This window comes from Haemorhous mexicanus, chromosome 13 (genome assembly GCF_027477595.1).
Source record: "Haemorhous mexicanus isolate bHaeMex1 chromosome 13, bHaeMex1.pri, whole genome shotgun sequence".
NCBI lineage: Eukaryota > Metazoa > Chordata > Aves > Passeriformes > Fringillidae > Haemorhous > Haemorhous mexicanus.
The window spans coordinates 8,359,938-8,382,445 of record NC_082353.1 but is presented as its reverse complement, the minus strand read 5'-3'; the positions used below and the strand labels follow the sequence as shown (position 1 = coordinate 8,382,445).

The window sequence follows — 22,508 nt, the reverse complement described above, 5'->3', positions numbered from 1 at the left end:
ATGTTAGTTCTTAAGTAACTCTACAGTGGGGTAATCTGAAGTTCATCTTGTCCAACCAAGGTAAAGTACCTTAGCTAAATACACCACATTCAGCCTGAGTAACCTGGTAATACAGACTGTGATACAGTGGGGTAGCATGGTACTGGGATATGTTTGTGAGTACAGAACTCTGAATACACCATCCTGCATGGACACCAGAACCTCTGTGAGACTCCAAGGTCAGAAAAGTACATGCACTGAGAAACATCTACTTAAACCAGGATGCTCAAAAGACAGTTAAAGACTCAATTCCCATCTACATGACACAAAAACTAATTTAAAAATCTGAGCTGTGCATGAGATGCCAGATTCCTACTTCATTTTAGTAGTTTTTTGTTTTAGGTGTTCCTGAATAAAATAATGAGGCATTATTAATCACATCCTGAATGACGGAAGAACTACCTTCCTGCTCCTAGGCCTCTTGACACAGGGTACAAGAAGTCTTACTATGCCATACTAGCTCTCACAATTCCTTCCTTCCTTCCTTTATAATATTTCACTTCAATGGTGAATGGTGTTTACACCATCAGCAGCTTTGCCTTCTTGCAATCAGAAAGTTTCTCAAGAGGGAAAGAAGACTGGCATGCCAGGCAATCCAACCTCCCTTCACTTCATCCCTTAAAGCTTCTTCCCTTCATTTCAACAAAATTCCTCCAGACTTTGTAAGCCTTGGTGCAAATCAGCTCTGACCTTAATGCATTTCCTGTGAGCAGGACAACTGCACCGAAGCAAAAAGAACAACGCACAGATGTTGGGTCAACACCACAAGAAGAGCTAAAATAGTGTTCTCTTTTCTGAAAATCTGTGCTATCTTTAAACTCCTGAATAATTTCAGTGAATGTTGTTGACTCTTCTATCCTGCGCCCACTTGTTCCTGGATATGGATCAAATGCACATCTTTTCCTGCACAGACTTTAGCTACATCTGCCAAAGAAACATCAGCATGTCCTGCACAGGAAAGGGACTCACTGAGAACTACCCAGACCTCTTTATCAGCATGACTAATAGACACATTTTTAAAGGTTTCATTCTGGAAAAACTCCTCAAACTGCCAAGCTGCAAATGTAATTTTACATCTTTAAAGCTTCCAAACAACACAGAAACACCGAAAGGCTCTTTTAAATTATTTTCCCAGAAATGTTTTCATGCTTTTGTCTTCTCTTGACTACAGTTTTACAGATCAAACTGAAAACTTGAAAGGGTGAAAAAATACTTACTGAGCATCCATCTGTGGAACACAGACCATGATTATTATTATTCTTCTGAGTCACCTTTTCCTAACAACCAAGAAAGCCTGTATTCTGCACATCTACTACCTTCACAGGGACAGACTTTGATGAATGGCAAACTGCTTTTAAAAGTTCACATCATGAATAGTTCAATAATTAAAATAACATTTCTTCAAAATCTGCTGGCAGTAAATTTGTTCTTCCTGTTGTAAAACCAGACAAACCAACTGAACCTGACTCATACTCTGAGCTTACAAACAGCAGTTTTCAGATGAGTAGAGGGGAGAATCCAGGGCCAAACACTGAATAAATCAGATCAGGTATTATTTATCACACGGTAAAAATATAACATGTTTCTGTAAGATTTTCTTCAATGCATCCATTATCCTTCTCCTCCTTGCTCAAATTAAGTGTGTGGCTTGCATTTCTTACTCCATAGTGTCTGCCACAGAACTGACCTGGAGCAATCAAGCTCTGTTTCAATCTAAGTGGTCCTTTCTAGTACATTAACTTGGCCAAAAGACTGCCTTCCAGAGTTTCCTTAGATTTATGCATGCATGCATTGTTTTTCAGTTTTAGGTTTTTATTGATCAAAGACCAGCAAATTGCTCCAATTAAACCAGAATAAAACAAGAAGATGCATTATTTATGAACCTAAGTAGCTTTATCTGATGGGATGGTATCCTGCCCCCAGTAAAGCTAAGGTATTCAAATGGATCAGGGAAATTGTGTCTTCCTGCCAAATGGTTCTCATGCAGCTGCTTCATATAAATCTTATTGCTCTGCTGCTATTAACACTATTCTAAGAAGATGTAAGAATCATCTAACTTGGTAGTTTGAAGTATGTTGGAAGTATGGAAGTTTTTAGAGTTTGAAAAAATTCTTAAAATGGCTTAAAGTGGACTCTGTGTGTTACAATTTTTTCAGAGACTTTTCTTGTCAAAAATAAAACTAGCAAATAATGGCAAACACTAACAAAAATTATAATGCTTTGAAAGATATGTTATTTCTTCTAGCACTATTTGCCACTTCAGAAAAATGACATTTTCTTCCACAAAGTCAATTAATACTTAGCTGAAATCAGAATAAGACTACAAACAGAGAAGGAAATGTTTTTTGCTCCTCGCTTCCTTCCCACAGGAAACAATCAATAATTGGAGAAGCAAGATCCAATACACAGCATCATTCTTCTCTCTAAAATTAATTTTCTGAGTGACATTTAAAATGGTATCCATGGCTGTAGAACAATACAAGTGATGCTTATCTACATCACCAGGACAATGTAGAAATTTTAATACCAAATATTTATAAAGAACTCTTGGATCTGCCAATAAAGAACACTGTATATGTAAAATACTCTGATGTGTTTGGATAAGTTTTTTAGTTTGTTTACACAGAAAATTTACTTTCTGCAATTATGTTCAGAGAAACCTCAGTAGCATGATTTCAGTGAAATATTTCTCCCTTGTGAATCAGAGCTTTAACCTAACTTTTCTTACAGTGTTAGACTTATGTTTCTACCACTTCCTCATTAAAATTCAGCCATATTTCCTTTCCAGTCAGGCTCTTTTCAGAATGATCAGTCATTTGAGTCTTCTGGAAAGCTGAGATACAGAAGCTGACTAGAAATCTCATACTGAATTTTGAACTTAATAGATTTAAGACAGACATGAGCTGTTCACTAAAAGCAGTTCAGGTGGTAAATGATCTTTTCATTAACTCCTATTCGTAGTACATCAGATGTACTGGCTTTTCAGATATGCAGTCATTATACACTGCTTTCCTCAAATATTGCCACACAAATGGCAAATGCAAACTAAAACTACAGACAAGAAAAACTGCTTTAAAGCAACAGCAACATCTCCCGGCAGGGATCACAGAAGCAAAGTGAAAATAAAGTCCTCAGCTTTATAGAAAGGTAAAACCTTAACAACACTCTGAAGAAATGTATTTATTGCTACATAATAGAAAAAGACTAATCATAACCTCCACTCTCTCAGTTAAAGAACAGTGATAGCCCAAAAGGAATTAAAGGCACGAGAGACAATTCTTAATAATTAAAATCTTGACTGGACAACTCCTTGCTGACAGTCTGAAAGGGCTGCCATGCCACACAGGGCAGAAATGCCAACAGTCTCTTTTAATTGCCACTGACAAACTTAGTTCAAGAAAGGTCTAAACTGAATATCATGCCTCAGTAAAACATAAACTGAATGGGAAATGAAGTCCAGTGCAGCCACGCTACCCCTGTGAGTGAACTTCCTCTGCACTCCTGCCCATGCACACAGAGCCAGGGAAGACCTGGGGCCACTGCTCCCTCTTCCCACCTAAGCACACCCTGCTCCTGGACTCAGCCCAGCCCGGAGGCAGCCCATGAATCACCTCATTGTTTATTTACTCTGCAGCAGCCACGCAAAGCAGCTCAGCTGGGATTAGACATGGGCACATGTAACTTTCTTAACATATATGCAAATATGCTGGAATTACTCAGCTAATGAAAAAGCCCTAACTGGCCTTGGAAAGGTTGTTTGGTAACAGTTTTTCTTTTTAAATTAGTATTATCATATGAAAAGGGATTATTTTTGGTTATCATCTATTCACCCTTTCAGAGATTTGCATTTTCTTTCGGATCTGCTTTCCCAGTTCATTCACTGATTTTTGAGTTTTTCTAGAGGATGAGTTTTTCTATCAGTGTCTAAATGCATTTGGAATTCATGTCCAGGTAAAAGGGGCTCTGCTACATTAGGGAGCTTCCTTCACCTGCCAGGAAACACAGATCTAGTCTGTGGGATGCACATCCCCTCCCAGGTTTGCAGGCAGATGCCACAGGTGCCCAAAGCACACGGTGGGAGGGCACAGCAGGTGTGCACCTGCCCCTTCCCCACCACCCTTCTGCCTCCTCATGCAACAGCAGCCAGACTTTGCCTTTGTGACCTGGCTGTGAACAGGGCCACTCTACACCTTACTTCTTACCTTCTGTTTTTGCAGGGAAATCTCCTACTCAGACATGGAAAAACCTGGGTACTAGCTGGTTCTGCTCCTTCTGTTCTGCCAGGGATTTTCAGTGGAGTCACTCCAAATTCAGACTAGTTATGAAGCAGAGATGCAAGAAGCACCTCACTATAACCATATTATCATCATCACTCATCTTCCACAGGACAATTTTTCACAGAAAAAACTATGTTTCACTGAACACCAAGGTTCATTTGAAACTGCTTATGCTCAGCAGCCTCTGTGGCAATGACAACAGACAGATGTGTCTCAGTATTTTGAGAATCACCAGTTTAGGGGCAGAAATGGGAAACCCCTGGCAGCTATTATGTGAAACTGATGGAGTGGTAGCAGACTCTAAATTAGGAAGAACATTCATTTCAGTCAAGAACTGCAGCATCCTGGAAGCTGCCAGTCTGCAGCAGTTTCAGTGCCTTCTGGTCCACACAACAAAACACAAAGCAAGCAAACTCCTAACTTCAAGAAACTTTCTCCCAAAGCCAGCCTTGGTTGTTGGAAACAGTGATGACATTAAATCAGAAAATACAAGCAGTATCTAAAGAGTTTAAATCAAATGTGGTCCGAAAGATTAAAATAGTAACCAAACAATATGAACTTAGTGAGCAGCTGAGTTACTTGATTCATTATTTATAAAAAGAATTTTGAAGTGTCCTAAAAAATCAAAAACCATTACGAAAACTACTTGTAAGTCTAGTCCACAGTTTCTACAGTGTTTGTAATAAAAATATCAAAGGAAAAATAAATGTGCATGCAGAAAAAAGTCTCTAAAACGTCCCCTGCAAACATGATCCTTCTTGTTTCAGTTTTGCACTAGATTTCAATTAACACCAGCAGAAGTTTCACTCTGCACATACAAAATGTACACTCCTAAGAGCATTCAAGTACATCATCACCCAGCAATCAAGTACAAGAACTCTCATGTAAAATTAAAGCTCTAAGTTTGTATCTCAGATCTGCATCTCAGAACTCACTCAATGTGACTCTGCATGCATTGCACTGTGGGGCATAGCACAGGATCAAAAATAGAGTTTTTATTCACAATCCACAACAGCTCAAAGATTTTCACTATAAATTTAGCTTCATGTGAAACATCCCACTCTCTGAGATGTTACTTTATGCCAAAAGCAAAATCCCAATTTTACCCATTCCTAACAGGTCTCAATTTGACTGCATGTGTCTAATAAACTTCAGCACAGCAATAAGTATCAGTTCTCCAAAGAGAAAGACTGAGCTCATAGAACAATTCAGCCAACCCAGTGAAGGCAGGAGAGCTCTGGGCTTTTTGTTTCCTTTACCCCAGGGGCCCTGGAGCAGGGAGCCCTTCCTTGAACCCAGCAAACTCTTACCACCTGCCTGGCCTTCCCAGGTGTAAAATCCCTGCACAGCCCTGGGAGGCCCCACCCTGCCCTGGGGATGGGCAAAGGGCAGCTCCAGGTGCTCTGCACTGCAACCCCCAGCAGCCCTGTCAGAAGGGGCAGAGGGTCCCAGCTGCAGGATCCTGCAGTTCTTGCTCTCCACACATTTTCTTTTACCACACACCACCTATAAAACCCACAGATGAGAACAAAGCATAACTCTGGTCCCAAAATTCACTTTGACTGTCACTTAAATAATGCCTGTCACTGAAAAAAGTTTAGTAATAATTCTACAATGAATTCCATCGCTTAATAATTAAAAGAGATTAATAGTGAAAATTAATTTCCCAGTATCTCTCGCCTTTTGTCTCTGAGTGAATGCAAGTAGAATTCCAAAAGGAACAAAAGCCCATGATAAATGCAGTCCATGGGGGATTGCTGGATTTAACAGTATCTGGTTGTACAGCTGTTAATCCAGCCCCCTCATGCAGTCATTCAAGCTGTTGCAATTTTGGCATTGGACAAGAAGCTGGCTGGGTGAGTAAGAGATTTCTTGTGGTTCAGCTGTCATCAGGATTTTACTGGAAAACAAAAAGGAGGGTCAGAAAACTCTGGCTACCCCAGAAAATCCCAAAATGTGGATGTGGACAGAAGATTTTTCATGATATAATAAACTTTTTTGCTTCACCAAGGTGAAACACCAAAAGAAGAAATATTTTTTACCCATCTTTTTCTTACCTAATGATGACACATTGATTTTCTCTGTCAATAATCATGTTTCTGTACATGCTGTCTGCAAGAGCATAAATATGTGGTGGGTTTTCATACTGTGCCTAGGAGGGGAAATAAAGAATAATTTGTCAAGACAGCATTAAAAAATGCAGAAAGAGCAAAATAAGTTTGTATTTAAATTGGAAGAGTTACTTCTCTGTAAAAAATAATTCCAAATAGCACTTTATAGTGAATTTTCCCCAAGAATTCTTTGGTGCATCTAATGAAAACAAACTACAGTCTCTAGACTTTGCAAGTGAACTTTCTTTCATCCATAATTTTCTCCTAGAAATACTCTGTTCTAAAAATGGCTTCTGCTGGAAATGTATTACTTGTCCAAAGGAAACACCCAATTGAAGCCTATCCTACCAGGAGTCATGTGCTAACAGAGCTCTCCCCCAGCAGCTCTCAGAGCCTGAAGCCTCAGGTCCCATCTTCATCCACTGGGCCATCCAAACCCAACAGCTGCCCTGAGTGGACACACCCTACTCAAAGAGGAAACTGAATTTTAAGTCCCTAATGTATCTGTGCTAACTCACTCTTCAAGCTGTATTTTCAGAAGTGGCATCTAATTTTGGCACCTCACTTTTTTTATTGTTCTTGTCCAGTTAGAGAGTTCTGAAATCACAGTCTCCAAATCCACTAATGACCATTTTGTGCATATGACAGCTTAAAAACTGCCTTTGCAGGAGCAGGGACATGTCAAGGAGTGATACCTAATATGGATTAGAGCTGATCAATACAAATATTTTCTTGAAATACTGATCTTGCATTGCAGGGAGTTCAATCTGACTACTCAGTCTATGGCAATGACCACCTGCCAAGTTCTCCCAGGCCAGCACAATGCTAGCAAACCCAGAAACAAATGCTTCCCAGAGTTAAACTGTGCAGAATAATATTTCCAAGCTCCTGAAAATGCACAATATTTTAGACTGCTATACTTACTGCCCCTTGGTACATTTCAATTTCCTTTTCCCCAAAATATGGCATTTGCTTGAAAGGATTCACAGAGATTAGTACAGAGCCAATGTATGTCTGCATTCAAAAGAAGTTAAGGTAACAACAGTCTCATAAAGTATCATCCTACTACTAACGACAAAGAACTTTTCCACCTATTACATAATACTTCAAATAACAGTAAAAACCACCACAACTTACAACAATTGCTAATAAAAATAAAATTAGCAGGCTTACAAGAATATAAACATACCATTCAATTGGAATATGTTTGTACTATCTTATTTTAGAATAGGCTAAGTACAGAACCATGTATTAAAGGCCAAAACATGACACACCTTGAATTAAAATACAGAGAGGAAATGGCACATTTGAACTGGTTTTAGCCTTTTGTAACTGAAGAGGTCATACTGTCAGTATTAGAAAATACTGGTTTGACCTTTGCAGAACACAGTGCAGTGACACATTCTGATCTCACAGGACAGTGCTGAGCAAGCAGAGCTGGATGGAAATGGCCACTGCTGAGCTAAATGAGACAATTACTCAGCTGCATGCACTGGGGGTGCTGGGGAGATTGGGTAATTCAGTCTGTGATGTTATTTTATGAGTGAAACTATTAACAATCCCTCCGAGTCCTCTCCTGCAGACTGCCCTGTACCATGACACTCAATTTCAAGCCATTATTAGATTTTTTGCAACATTTTTAATATAGTATTTCATCATTCTGTATTCAGCTGCACATGCTCTGCATTTCAAATAGTTCATTAACCTTTGGGACTACAGCTGCAGTGTACACATAGGAAGCACCTGATAGTAATTCACAGTTATCACTATCACTTTTCACTGAGCTGCGAGTTAGCAATGAGCCCACACCTATGGGTCCAAAATGTTGTAGTGCAGGTTTCATTAACAATCTGGAATTGTTCACAGGCAAACTTGCTACGTAAGCTTTCTGTACAAAGTAGGAAAATTAACAAATCTATCCTGCTGGACTGTCCTATGTAGGAATCTCCTACTGTGGTGCCAAAAGGTAACAGGTTAGAGAAGAACTATAACTCAATGAACATCATTTCTGTAATATTAATTTGCAATGCTTTCTTCATACATTTTTAATTTAATTCAAAACCAGTGACAACATCTGGGTCTTGGATAAAACAGATCAATTACTCATTGTGTCAGTACAAACACTTGAAGTGACAGTTTTCTGTTGGTAAACAATACCAGCATTTTCTGGGATGATTCTGTCATCTCTGTACAATGTAGCACTGAGAAATGTTCATTCTTGGGTGGACACACAAACAATTCAAATATTCAAGAGATGATCTTCATCTTTGAATGAAAAGCCTTCACAGAACTGCAAAAAGAGTCTTTCTCCCTGCACAAGGGAAGACTGATCCCTCAATGTGACCACCAGACCCCTTGGAAAACTCTTATTCTGTCTTCAGTAGAAAGATCATCTCCATGTTAATCTCACTATTTTCATAAAAAAGAAAAAAAAAAAAATCTTTCTTCTGCACAGGGCACTGAAGACTCTGCACACACTGCAAGGAACATGCAGCACTCCACAGACCAAAAGCACTCATGCTGCTACAGGAAGGATTCTACAGCTTGTCCCTGTACTACAGTCTGGCAAATACTGTGCAACTTCATCCTGCTCCTATAAAGCAATTTTAATAACAGTGTGGTACTTCAGAAATACTGTGCAGCTTCATCCTGCTCCTATAAAGCAATTTTAATAACAGTGTGGTACTTCAGAAATACTGTGCAGCTTCATCCTGCTCCTATAAAGCAATTTTAACAACAGTGTGGTACTTCAGCCAACAGAGAGTCCAAACCCAAGCTCACACATGGATTAGAAACCTCTGCAGTTCGTGATGGAAACAACTGCAACATGAACTTTCCTCTATCAGTCCTTGCTAAATTGAGCTGCTACACAGCTCTTGACCATCTGTCAAGAATATATGGAAACAGCCAGATCTATTTCCTCCCCTTTCTGCTAAAGTATGTTAAGCTCTTCAAGGAAACTATTCTCCAGATACAACTAGGAAGTATGAAAACCTGGCTAAAGCAGAAGGAACAGCACAACTTTCTAGTACATCATCACTGAATAGAATTTATCAAATTCATTACTGCAGCTCATGTTACATTGCAAAAGCTGAAAATGAAATAGTGACTACTCCCAAAGAATTGCTTTCATGTGAATTTTTTTTAAAAAAGCAAGCCTTAGGTACTGAAGTCTTTTTTTCCTGTTAGGTTGCATGTTCCAGTATTTAAATTTTCACATTTTCACATTTTAATAATAGAAAAAAAAAATTAGTGAGAACACTGAAGATTTACAGACATTGACATATTCACCTGTTTCCATCATCCCATGATTCACAGTATTAACAATTCCAGAATAACTTGTAAACGGGGCTATGTAACAGAAGAAATGCAATTTTGAAAGCATTATAATTGTGGAGGTATAGAAGACAACACATCAATAAATGTACACACACTTAAAACCTATTAATTCTTGCTTTTAGAAGTAGCATTATCTCAGGAGGCTTCAGGGGTCATGTGAACGTGTAAATATAGGGAGGTACAATCTTCAACATATCAAAAAGAGTAACTTAAAATAATTTTTGCTATTTTATTTTCAACCCTTACAATTAGCTGAGTTTTCAAAGCCCCTTCTGTTATCTCAGGTGAAGTGTCACATAAAATGTTCAGCATCCTTGAGTAATCTGCTTAAAGAGAATGTGTACATAGAATTAGTGTCACATTGGCTCAGCAAGGCCACGGGGCTCCACAAAACCAGCCAAGGATACAAAAATGTAATCATCCATGTATCGTTTCTTTAGGTTCTCCACTATGGCATCCTCAGTGATTTTGGAAAGCAGGACCATATCATCCACTCCACTGTGCTTGACATTGTGGCTCTGCCAGTGGTATCTGTAGTGTCCTTTGCTGCCCTGCAGGAAAGCACAATGAACATCACAAAGGTTACTACATTTCTCATCAGCACTAAGTAACTTCAAACCATTACTCAAATCCCAACTTCCCAAATGTTTTCCTTTCATTGAATTCTATTCCTTGATCCAGGCATTCCATGAAAGCATACATAAGTGGTGTCAGCTGACTTGCCTCTGCACTGCCCTCCAGAACTAGAAGGTAATTCCAGGGGGTTTTGTGACCACCTACACACAGAATGAATTTCAGATGGCAGACATTTTTAAACCTAGTAGAAAAAAACCCCAATTATTCCAACTGAGATGCAGCTATTGGAAGCTAAGGATGCAAAAATTGTACTCCTACATTGTAACTATTAGCAGCGAGGATAATTACCATCACCACAATGAATTCCTCATCCTTTACAGTCTTTTAAGTCAAAGCTGCACATAAGCTGTTACTGGGAGGGAAGCTGTGAGCCTGCTGCAGTTAAGTATTCAGGGATGTTCTGCAAATTATGTACCCCAGCTTGTCGGCTGCATGCCTTCACAGTCCCTTTTGATCTGTTAGTCACCATGCTTAATGACATCTAAATAGATACTCTCTCCCCACATTCAGAGACTACTATTTCAGGATGCTACTAAAACATGTGACTTTTCATGCTGCACCACTTGAAATCAAAATCTGTTTTTCTTCCAGCTGATTTGAACAGTAGTTTGGTTCCATGGATACACCCACAAACAGATTTAAATCCAGTCGACATCAAGGCTATTAATTCAGCAATAAATCTGCTCTCCAAACCCAAACCTATTTTCTGTAGCCTGGCAGACAATGCTAATGGAGTTCTGATCGCTTCCCTTTTCCTACTAATTTTTGCTTACACAATACTGAAATTAGTGATGCTGGAATTACAACACTTAACACTGAGAAGCGATCAAGTATGCTGTCAAGGAAGATGTGACCAACAAAATCCCAATTCTGCAAATTCCCCTTATTCTTTAATGCTACAATATGTAACAATGTGATTTAAATACACTGCTCGGGTGTACTTTATCCAGGATCAAGTCACATTCACCAGGATGCAAGGAATTTATTATTACAAAGTATAAGCATTATTTTCTTCTGCAAAAATTTTACAGATTAAAGAAGAAAATTTAGGTAAGGTACTCTGAACACTTCAGCTGCATTGGTATTTTGAAATAGAACATCAGCAACTTACAGAGGGGCAACTTTCATGTGCACACATTTCTGCAGGAGCAGATGAACCACACAACTTTACTAACACCAAGTGCTACACCAGGCCTACAGCTTGGCTTCATGTCAAAGTGACATAAAAACCAACTGAATTTTTACCTCAAATTAACTTCCACTAAGCCCTGCTACTGCAGACAGCACAGAAGCTGTAGGCTTTATGGGTGTTTTCTCTTAAGCCTCCAGCTCCTGCTACCCTGATGCAGATCCATTACTGCCAACACCAGTGGAGAACAGTTGCAAACTTAAATCAAAAGAATGCTTTCAAATATAGTACAGCAGAAGTAAATATGTCTGAAAACACAATCTCAGCAATTTGCTTGGATGTCCACAAGTGCACATGATGTTCAATAAAATAATAACCTTAAACTAGCTTAGCTTGTGTGAACCTTGTTCATTTTCTATCTGTACAATGGTAGCAGCAATCTGGAAGCACTGAGAAAACAAAGAATCAGTTTTTTAATTGTCATAAAACATATGACTGAAAATATTAGTTGAAGCTTGGGTTTTTGGAGAAAACAGAAGTCTAATGAGAAGCATAATTTCCGTCAGTGTATCCATCAGCTTATTTGTGATATGACACTTGGAAAAAGGATGGACAAAAAGGTACAGTATCAAAATAAATATGGATAACTAGATTATTCACAAAGCTATACAGAACGTGCTTCCCTATCAGATAATGGAGTAAGCCACAGCAAACGTGTAAGAAATGAGACTGGGCAGACAATCAAGCTTCCCTTTGGAAGCCATGGCATCAGACCCAGTGAGCTGAATGAGCACAAAGCTTGCAAAGCCACGGGATACATGGAAAATGTGCACACTGTCTGCAAAACAGCAGCTTTAGGCAAGTCACTGACTGTTGCTGACTGTGATTAAGGCCAAAGGGTTCTTCCCCAAAAGCACTGGGAGCCAGCAGGGAAGCAGGGCAGCCCAAGTGCCCTGAGAGCAGCCCTGCCCTGCACTCCTGCCCAGCTCTAATCACAGCAGCAATCAAAGCTGAGAGCCACATGACCACAGACATTGCAAACCATGCAGAGAGAGGTTCAACAAAAAGGCAGCAGCACAAACACCCAGTAGCAGTGGCACAGAAGACAGCTGAGAGTCATGGCACTAAGTAGTTCACACTAAAAATGGAACTCAAATTAAATGGCAGTTTCCTTAGTAGTTTCCTTTCAAAACACAGCCTTACATTCCAATGTGCAGAGAAGCAGCAAATCACTACCAGATTATTGTCAGACTTCTCCCTGGGATCTAGAAATAAGCCCAAGCTTTAGTAGTGCCTGAGCAGCCACAGTTAAGTTTTGCTCTCACCCTTCCTTCTCCAGAAAGGTAACACCAATGGCATGGCTTGGTGCAGTGACTACCATCCCTTTCTCTGGGCAAGAAAACAGGGAGTGTTTTGTCTAGAGGACACCACCCACTCCCAAGTTCTTGCCCTTCCAAGCATGAGCAATGATTACAATAGAGTCTAACCTGAATTTACACACCTTCAGTCACTTCCAACTCATACTATAACCTTGTCCAGCTAACAACTTAACAACTAACTGGTTTTTGAATTTTGACATTAAAAAAAAAAAAAATTAAACAATTCCTATAATCAATCATCTGAAAAAGCTTCACATCATAGCAGTTATAAAAGCAACTCTTCATCTTACTCCAGGCTGCATATTTCCCAAAGGTCAAGGCTATATGCTTAAAAATTACACCAATAATTTGTTCTTATTGCATATTTATTGAGAATGTAAGCTTTTTTGTTAGCCAGAGCTTTCCATCTTCCAGATAAAAATGCAGCACTCTAATGTGGAGACGATTTACACCTGAGCTAGTAACCAGGTGTCCACTGGAACCTGCTTTGCAGGGTGCACTCAGGCTAATTCTCTCAGCTGCTAGTTGCCCTCTGCTGCCCAGCACACAGCACATTCTCCCTCCACCCCTCTCCAGACAGATCATCCAGACACAAGGCCAGGTTTCCTGGCCTGCTTGTGTCCCACTGTTCCAGAAGGTTCTTCAGAGCCAGCAGCACAAGGCTGGCAGAGCTGCCCCACACCTGTTGCTGCAGCAGCCCCAGCCAGGACCTGGTAACTCCCACAGAGCTCCCCTGGGACATGGTCAGAGCTGGCCAAAGAGCCCGAGGTCCAGCCCTGGGCCAAGCCATGCGGGTCAGAAGGCAGCAGATGGGTACTTGGCTTCTCTTAGGTTTTCCCGGAGAAAAGTGTGATCTAACTGTGCAATAAGTAAGCAAATTAAAGTCTGTGTCAGCGCTAACAAAGCCTGAGCAGCTGGAAAAAGATGAGCTTGGCAGATTAAGGAAAATACAGAACAAAACAAAAAACCAACCCTAAAACAAAACCACATCTCAACTGGCTGCAAAAAGCCACAGAAGTGGAAACACCAGTGTAGAACAACCTGGCTGCCAGGCCTCCCCCAGGCTCTTCCCGGGCTTCCAACCCCAGCATCTGACGTTGCACAGGGAGTGGAGGCTGGACTGGCAGGCTGCAATTAAAGGCGTGTACCACGCTGCTGTCAGCTGTTATTATTCATTTGGTTGCTGTTTTAGGCTCCAAAGCAGATCTGCTCTGCACTGACAAGAATAATATTTACAAGTCACGAGCAGACCCCGTGAGCTCAGGGCTGCTGCTCCCGAGCTGCAGCCTGAGGAGGGGCACGGCTGCCCTGGCATCTCTGGCACCTGGACACCAGGAACCTGCAAAATCCACTCTGCTCCCTCCTCTGCGTGCTCCTGAACACCCACTCATTCACAGACCAACACAACTGCTACATTAATACCAAGAAAGGGGATGCAAAATATATTCTATGTACTAAATACTGTCTATGCTTCCTGCACTACTTTTGGTACTGGCAGTACAATATGGTTAAAGCAGATCATTGTTTTGTATGGAATGAGTAAGTATCGAGAAGACATTTATTTACAGAATTTATTTTTGCTGTCCTCCACCTTGTGTTAATGTTTCTCATTTTTGCCTTTATTATTGTTTGTATATTCTTGCACTATCCTAAGCAACATGTATTTGATGTAGCTATAAAAAGATAGAGCCATGCTGTGACACAACATGGGTTTACTTTTAACTGGAAAAAAAGCAAATATTTTTGTATTTCAAGGTGTTTAAAAATAGAACATCTAAAAATAAAGCACTAAAAACAAGGGATCAGAAGAGACTGTAGATTCAGTGCCTGAGAACCTTCTTACTCTGTCCATCAGAACTCTCACTAAATTACAACCACCTACATGCCATCAATAATCATTCTTCATTCCCACAAAGGGAAAAATTGCCACTCTGAATCTCTGACATCTTTTTTCAGTAGCAAGCACCGATGTCCCATCACAGTGCAGAAGGGATGCTCAGCCTCCACGAGGCAGTAGGAGTGCCAAGTGATCACAAGCATGACCTTCTCTCCCCCTTCTCAACTGACACAGTACTACTGCACAAAATCCTTGTAGCTCTGGAGCACGTGCCTGCCTCCTCAGCTCAGTATTTAAACACAACAGTAATGACACACACACATCAGCCGAAGAGGTCACAAAACTGACAAAGCTGCACACCATTTACCTGACATCAATGCTTCTACCAGAAGAGGCCTATCTCCACTCCCATACATGCATCATTTGTATCAGTTTTCTCAGCTAACAAGAAAATAAACCCACGGCTTTCTGCAATGATATCATCTGTCAAAATTAGCAAACTTTTCTAATCCACTTAGAGGAATCTTTCACATATTTCTAAAAAATGAAAGGTTCTGCTGTTCCTAGAGAATATTGCAAAAATACTTAATGTTAATTCTGGTCCTTGACTGGGATAATCAAAACAGAGAAGCTATAGTGAGCAAATGGGCTCCAAAATAGCTCTTGTATATCTTATCTTAGAAAAAATACTTATTGGCTGCAATAATGTGACCATATTTCTGAAAGGAAATTAAAAGAAGACAGCAGAAGCAGCAAGACGGACAAAGATAAAAGGCCAATTATTTAAATTTAACATGAGGAAAATATTAAGGGAGACAAAAAGCAGTGCTTAAAGATTTGAGGAAATAGCAAAGCAAAAATACTGAGCATCTAAGCAGCAGGATAGACATCTTAAACAGAGAACTAAAAATACCAAAAACGTATTAAGGAATGGAAACTACTAGCAGGTTAATATTAAAAAAAAAAAAAATCACTAGGGAAATATAATACTGAGAAAAAAAATTCTGGGGAGAAAAGGCAAGTGCTCTTACTGTTTGCTCTGAGACAGGCTTGGATTCAGTCCAACACAACCTGAACGACTGACCCCAGAGCTGGTTCCAGGCTGCAGGAGATCCCAGTGGCCCAAACACCTGCTCCTATCAGCTCCTGTGCAGGTGCTGCTGCCCCAGCGGGGCCTGGCCCCAGGGCAGCTCCCCACCATCACCTCCTGCTCCAGGCTCTGGAGCCAGGGAGCAGCCAGGCTCTACCTCCCTGCAGCCAGGACTGGGAGGAGGAGATGTGGCAGCAACCAGAGCCTACACAAGAGGAGTTATGAGAACATAGGAGTCTACAGGATTTACACATCATGCTCATTTTCAGGAGTCAGAAACAACATTGGCATTCTTCTAAGATATGTAACATTACCAGAATAGAAGTTACTTCAGTATTTAACCACAAGGCTCATCTGTTGCACCAGTATTAACTCTCACTGAAATTTCTGAAATACTGTTTTTAATAAGGCACAGCAACATGACAGACAAAAATAAGGACAGGAAAGAGCTCAAAAGTGGATCGTGCAAACGTGCCTAAGATTTTGAAACAAGTTACAGAGACTGCGGGCAGATACTAGGAAGTGGTTAATGAACTGTGAACTCCTATTTGCTTATCTCACAGCTTTGTTGGGTGGCTTTGTCCTGATGTTCCAAGAAATACCTTTCCTAAGAAAATGCAGTACTGTTAACAACTTAATATGGCTGACTTGCTCTTAGCTATTTACTAAGCCTTACTTCAGTTACTGAACAGTCTCCGGAGCTGTTTGAAGTCTGACTTGCTCCTTGCAGCACGAGCACCAAGCTTTCCTGGGACTGCTGGATCAGCAGAGGCCCTGCCAGCCTTGCCATAGCAGCTTTTAGTCCGTGTATGTGAGCACCACGATCCCCCATAGGGCAGTCATTGCACTGAGCAGCATTCACACGCACTACCTCTTGATCTGTGAATTGTACATGCAGTTTACATTTGTATATACCTATCATACAATTTAAGAAATGTAAGAGATAAATTACAACAGCTATTTCCATCTTGGCTATGTCAATCCTTGAGTGTAATAAAGATTTTGTGTGTGTCACTGTTCTCCATTAAAAACAGGTTTCGAAGGGGTTTAAGCAATCATACACCTAACACATAAATTATTATGGTCTTTAACTGAAAAACATAGTTTGGAAACTCCATCAGAAGATTCAGACAACATGCCACTGCCTCTGCTAGAGCAGAAGACAGAAAATATTTTTCCTGGATCATCCTGAAACGAAGTAATGAACTGAAGTCCACTGGGAGTTTCCCATGTGCTCTCCAGAGGGAGCAATGTCACAGCAATGTGACTCAGAGGCTCCACGCGTGGGACCAGCACCTCAGCACGCACTGCAGTGGGGAGCATGTGCATGCTGGTCTTCCTGCACTGTGTTGCTGCCAGGGGAAAATTTCAGACCAAGTAAAACCCACATTTTTTACATTACAAAGACAGCACCCCAGCCATGTCCTGTTCTAGCTGATGTCAACACCCACTGCCCTGCCCCATCCACAGCTTTTGGAATCTCAGGCTTTAGCACCAAGCTTTAGACCATGAGGCCCCAATCACCGCAGTGAATTCCTTTCTGCTCAGTCACTGCCCTCTCTGTAGGGCTGCAGCCGTTCCTGCTCCCTTCTCCCGACCCTTTTGTTCAGGGAAATGAAGACATTTGTTTCCTCATCACCGATACTGCCGGACATTACCCTGAGAGTCTAAGGCCAAAGCCTGCCCCCGGCAGCATCCCCAGCTGACAATCCCGTGACAGGGTTTTACTGGGAAACGCCTGGTCACCCCCGGAGTCCCCAGGGACAATTCTGGGATGGCTTTTCCCATCGATGCTGACAGCCAGGCATTCTGCCACAGCAGCTCAGTGGCTGCTCAGCCCAGACTCCCCTCGTATCCCTTCCCAGTACCACAGTGCTCCTTCCAGAAAATAGAGTGGGGCAGTGCAATATCAAGAAAAGAAAAATAATTGATTTAGCCTTATTCTTTAGCTGCAGGTTTTGCTTTTTTTAATCTGTGCAGAATGCAAATTAAGAGCGTTGCAATATTTCTGAATTTCTTAGTGTTTAAACTGATAACAAGACAACACTGAAGGATGAAAGGATAAATACATTTTTGCAATTATTAAATTATTGCAATTATTGAACATCTACATTTTGCTGGGTTTATTTGTCCTCACCAATTACTACTGGACTGTAAGAACACAGCACATCGAGCAGATTACAGACCTCATTTTAATACTGCTTTTAACCAAGAATATCAAACAAGATGGTTTTATGCCAACAGTTTGATTTAGTTGAGTAACAGTATGTAGCAATTCCACAAAAATTGAAAGACTAATTTCTAAAATAAGCATTAGCTAAATCATCCCCCTGAATAACAACTAAAATTAAAATAATTTGGAGAAACTACGGCTGAGTCTCTTTCAGGTTTTTTTAATTTTTTTTCCTTTTTAAAAAAGCCATTTTCTGAACTTATTTACAAACCAGAGGGAATACGGATTTTTTTTCTAAGTGGAGACTGTCATGTAGTCACATGCCTGCGGCAGTTCAGGCTAAAGAAAAACACTCTTTATTGCAACAGGCATGATGAAACTGCAAAAGCTGCAACACAGCAGAAAACTGTGGCCAAGACTTTTTTCAACAGCATGTACCAAAAAGCACCTTTGTGCTGACATCACCAAACTTTATTAGTGCTATGCACTGCTCAGAGTTGTAACATTTAACTGTTCTGATACCACAAATAAGATACGCAGTCAACTGCTTAATTCTTAACCTGGGCCTTAGTGGGGTCATGGGTTTCAAGTTCACCTATTTTTGAGGTGTTTGCTCTGATCTTCCCTCCTGTATGCATAGTTTCAAGGGGGATGAGTGGGGCAGGACAAGACAATCCCTGCTCTGTGTACCAGGGTGGAGCCTGTGATAAGGACCTTATCTGCCGCAGACCTGCTTGTAGAACTCCAATGCATTCTGTTAGGTTTACACAGGATTTTCCCAAGTCGCTGGCTTCAAGAACGTCTGCTTTCATGTTTGGTGAGAGCTGTGTCATCTGTTCTTGGGCTGTGCTCAGATGCGGGGCTCAGGGCACTGTGTTTCTGAACAGGTCACGGTACGGGGGCTGCCAGCACAAGGAGAGCTCCAGAAGCAGGGGCAGGGGCGCTGGCCAGCTGTGGCACTGGGAGGTGGGATGTGCAGGGAACAGCTGGAAGGTTCCCTGCTCACCCAGCAGTGCTCCCCGCACAGCACTCACCCCGGAGCACAGGAGCTGGCCAGCTGTGGCACTGGGAGGTGGGATGTGCAGGAACAGCTGGAAGGTTCCCTGCTCACCCAGCAGAGCTCCCCGCACAGCACTCACCCCGGAGCACAGGCGCTGGCAGCTCCTCCCACCGGGGACACGGCTGCAGGAGCGCATTTGGGGGGTCAGGAGGAACTCTGCACTGGGGGAGGTTCTGATACAAAAATTGTTTTCTATGTTTATTTTAATTTCACAGAGTGCTGAGTAAAGGGAGAAAAGGCTCCAGGAGTGCAGCAGCTTCCTGTTTACCTCTGGCAGCACAAACTGGGAGCAGGAGGGAAAGGCTCAGGGAGTGGTGCTCACTCACCTACAGCAGAGCCCGCACCTGGGTGGCAACACGCATGTGGCTCAACACGGGTCCCTTCTATGAGCTCTCATGTTTTGATACTCGTGCAAAAATCAGATTTTACTTCAGACACTGTGGGAAATAAGACTATTTGGATATGTTGACTAAACCTTCAATTTAACTTTAAAATAATCCAACCTTAATATTTATTTCAGTGTATTCAGATACAAACACTTCCTTGGTTAATTATTACATAAATACAAACAAGAATTTGTTTGAGCATTCCACCTCAGGAATATGTTACATCTTGCCAATGGACCAAATTTACAAGTTCACTTCAACTCCCAAAAAGTTAATCAAAAACTAACAGGAGGCAAAAATCTTGGGAGAAGTAAACATCAGACCCAACAAATCTCACACTGTGCAGAATTCTCACGCAGATCCCTAATCCACTTCCTCAGCTGTACAGTCACCTCTGGCAGGAGGCAACCTAAGCACAGCTTCACTCATCCTTTGTCAGGGCTTTGTTTTTACTTTAACTAATAATTACATTATGCCAGGGCAAGCAGGTCCCATTGAGTGTCCATAGCAGACAGATTCTCATAACCAGATTATCTTCCACATGCACATTATTCATAAAGCTAATATAAGTCATTTCAAAAATTTTCTAAAGCAGCTTAGACTATTTAGTCCAGGGCAGCTTTGAGAAGAAATACATTTTAAAAAAAGCATGTAACACTCCAGTTGTATAGAATAACTGACTTACGGTAATTTAATCAATATGATAGCTTACTTCACTTGGTTTTATTACAGTAACTTTCAAATCTGTATGATAAGAATGCTGTTTCTCTGCACATTTTTTTATTAACCCAGCTAGCTTAAGATTTCATACAGTTGCCTAAATTTCTTCCTCTGAAATCCTATGCTTCAAATTTTTTACTCTAATTTGTATTAGCCTTGTAAGCTGGCTCTGCAGACTTTCATATTACCATATTAATACACAAGTCACCCAAGAAAATTAAACTAAAAATCAATATACTTGATCTCCTCTAGCTCACTGCACTTTGTCAGTGAAGCTGATATCCCAGAAAGGTAGAAGCATAGAAACACATTGCAAATATGAAGGATTCATTCTACTCCAGTGAACCCCACAGTTATTCATGGAAATATGTCAAAAGTGTCTGGCCCAACATTTTTTAAGACAATCATCAACAGCTAGGAGATCTGGCCTTCAGGGTTATTATCTGGGCTGTGCATTACCAACATACCAATGTGCATGATCTCTGCATCCCCAGGATTCTTCTTTTATTAACTCTGGGCAGAAGTTCACTTAATAGCTAAAGTGATAGCTCCTACTGGTCTATGAAAGAGATTTTAACACAGAAACAACCATTTCCTCTCAGTCTTATTTTAAGTATGTGAGACTGTTTAATGTTAATATCTAGCATTCAAATTATTCCTGAATCAAGAAAGCTAACAAAAAATTAATTTGGACATCCAGCTACCTTTGCAACTCTAGGCTTTTACCAGAGGTGTGAATAAACACATTATTTACAAACTATCCTTCTTCCTCCATTTGCTAGGAGAAACTGATGCTATCAGGACATGCATTAGATTCAGTCTCACAATGGTATTGGCACCATTATGCTCTGAGCACAGATGCCAGTCAATAAGCTGTTGCACAAAACCTGTAACTTTATCACTGACTTGACAGTATTATGCAAAAAACCCCAAATTTAAATGTCTTTAGACCTTGCAATTCAGCATCAGCATCATAAATATGCATAAGATTCCAACGATTTAAAGAGGAAACCAAGTAAAAAGCCAAGTGTCACCTTTGAGAAGAACTGCTGCAGACCACTGCAGATCAATACCCTGGTTTTATTTAAAAGAAGCTCTGTAGTGGTGGAATGTGATGCTGCATTTTCTTTTGCCTTTAATCTCCCATTTCTATGTGTTTAGCAAAATGCTAAACTTCATAATGAAAACCAGAACAGGTGAAATTCAAGCTAAATCACAAGGTTTCAAAATTGGGGTAATGGAGAAAAACTATTTAAGTCTCAAATGCTGAACTGTGGCTGAAGACTTTGGCTTGCAGCACTTTAACACAAACCCACATTAAACTTAAATGCTTGTGATGTACCTTGCTTTCAACTTCTGCACTCATTCAATTTAAGACCTCTGACTCAAACCCACATGAACTGAAATAATATTGAATTAAAACAAACTAAACTAAAGGCAACTGAATTACTTTTTCATCTAAGCATAATAGTCTGATTCAGACAAGACAACTGTTCAGTGAATAGTGTCTCATTCCCTCCATCCCAAACAACCTGGACATGAACAGATGCTCAGATTATCAAAATCCTTTAACTTTTGGCTGCTGGAATTCATTACACTGGTGAGGCCCATAAAGCAACTTTACCTTTTCCTACATTCCATGTTACATGCAAAATTTGTGTTTCTTTAAAAACAAAGTTCTGGCTTACAAAGTAACTTGCACTTGAATAGCTTTTTTCTAAGCTTACCCGACAGCTTGATAAACCACCTACTCCTTATGACCCATCAAGGACCATAGGAGAAGCTAAAAGTCTTTCAACCATGCTATAAAGGCTGCCTTTGCCTCCATCTTGCCTAACAGAATTACAATTTTAAGCGGTGTGCTAAAAGAGCAACCCAAGTGCAACACCTGTAGCTGTGCCTTTAGGCTGTAGCAGGTAAGGCTGCAGTGCTGCCACACAGCCCTGACTGAGCACCAAGGCTGGGACTGAGGCACACAGAGGGGGACACAGACTCCATGAACAGGTACCACTGCAGTTCAGTTCTACTTCACCTTCTAACTCCTCTGTGCAGAATTCTCATGAGCCTTGACAAATCATTCCAATACAGTTTCCTTCCACACTTGTTCCTTTGCCTTCCTCACACCTGACCTAGAAACACTAAGGCACCCCTAAGTTAGAATGAGAATCAGAAGGAAAACAAGAAATGTTGGGAGCATTCCAGGAGCAATGCCAAAACCAACTTCTTAAAAAACACAGACACTTTCTGCAGGCTTCCCCTATGCTGACTAAGGGCTGAACATGCTGGTTAGCATTTGGATAATCCTAAACCTGCAGACACATTTCCAGGGCTT

The 22,508-nt window shown here is 40.8% G+C and overlaps 1 protein-coding gene across 2 annotated transcripts in view; it reads right to left on the bottom strand.

Annotated features, from left to right (window-relative positions):
• Positions 1-22,508, bottom strand: part of MYO1E (myosin IE) — a 76,059-nt gene that overhangs the window by 35,634 nt on the left and 17,917 nt on the right. For both annotated transcript variants that reach the window (XM_059858229.1, XM_059858228.1), the window contains 3 exons: positions 10,174-10,317; positions 7,352-7,441; positions 6,374-6,468 (listed from right to left, as the gene is read on the bottom strand). In XM_059858229.1, the coding sequence (XP_059714212.1) occupies positions 6,374-6,468; positions 7,352-7,441; positions 10,174-10,317 (329 nt within the window). The remainder of the gene's footprint in view (positions 1-6,373; positions 6,469-7,351; positions 7,442-10,173; positions 10,318-22,508) is intronic.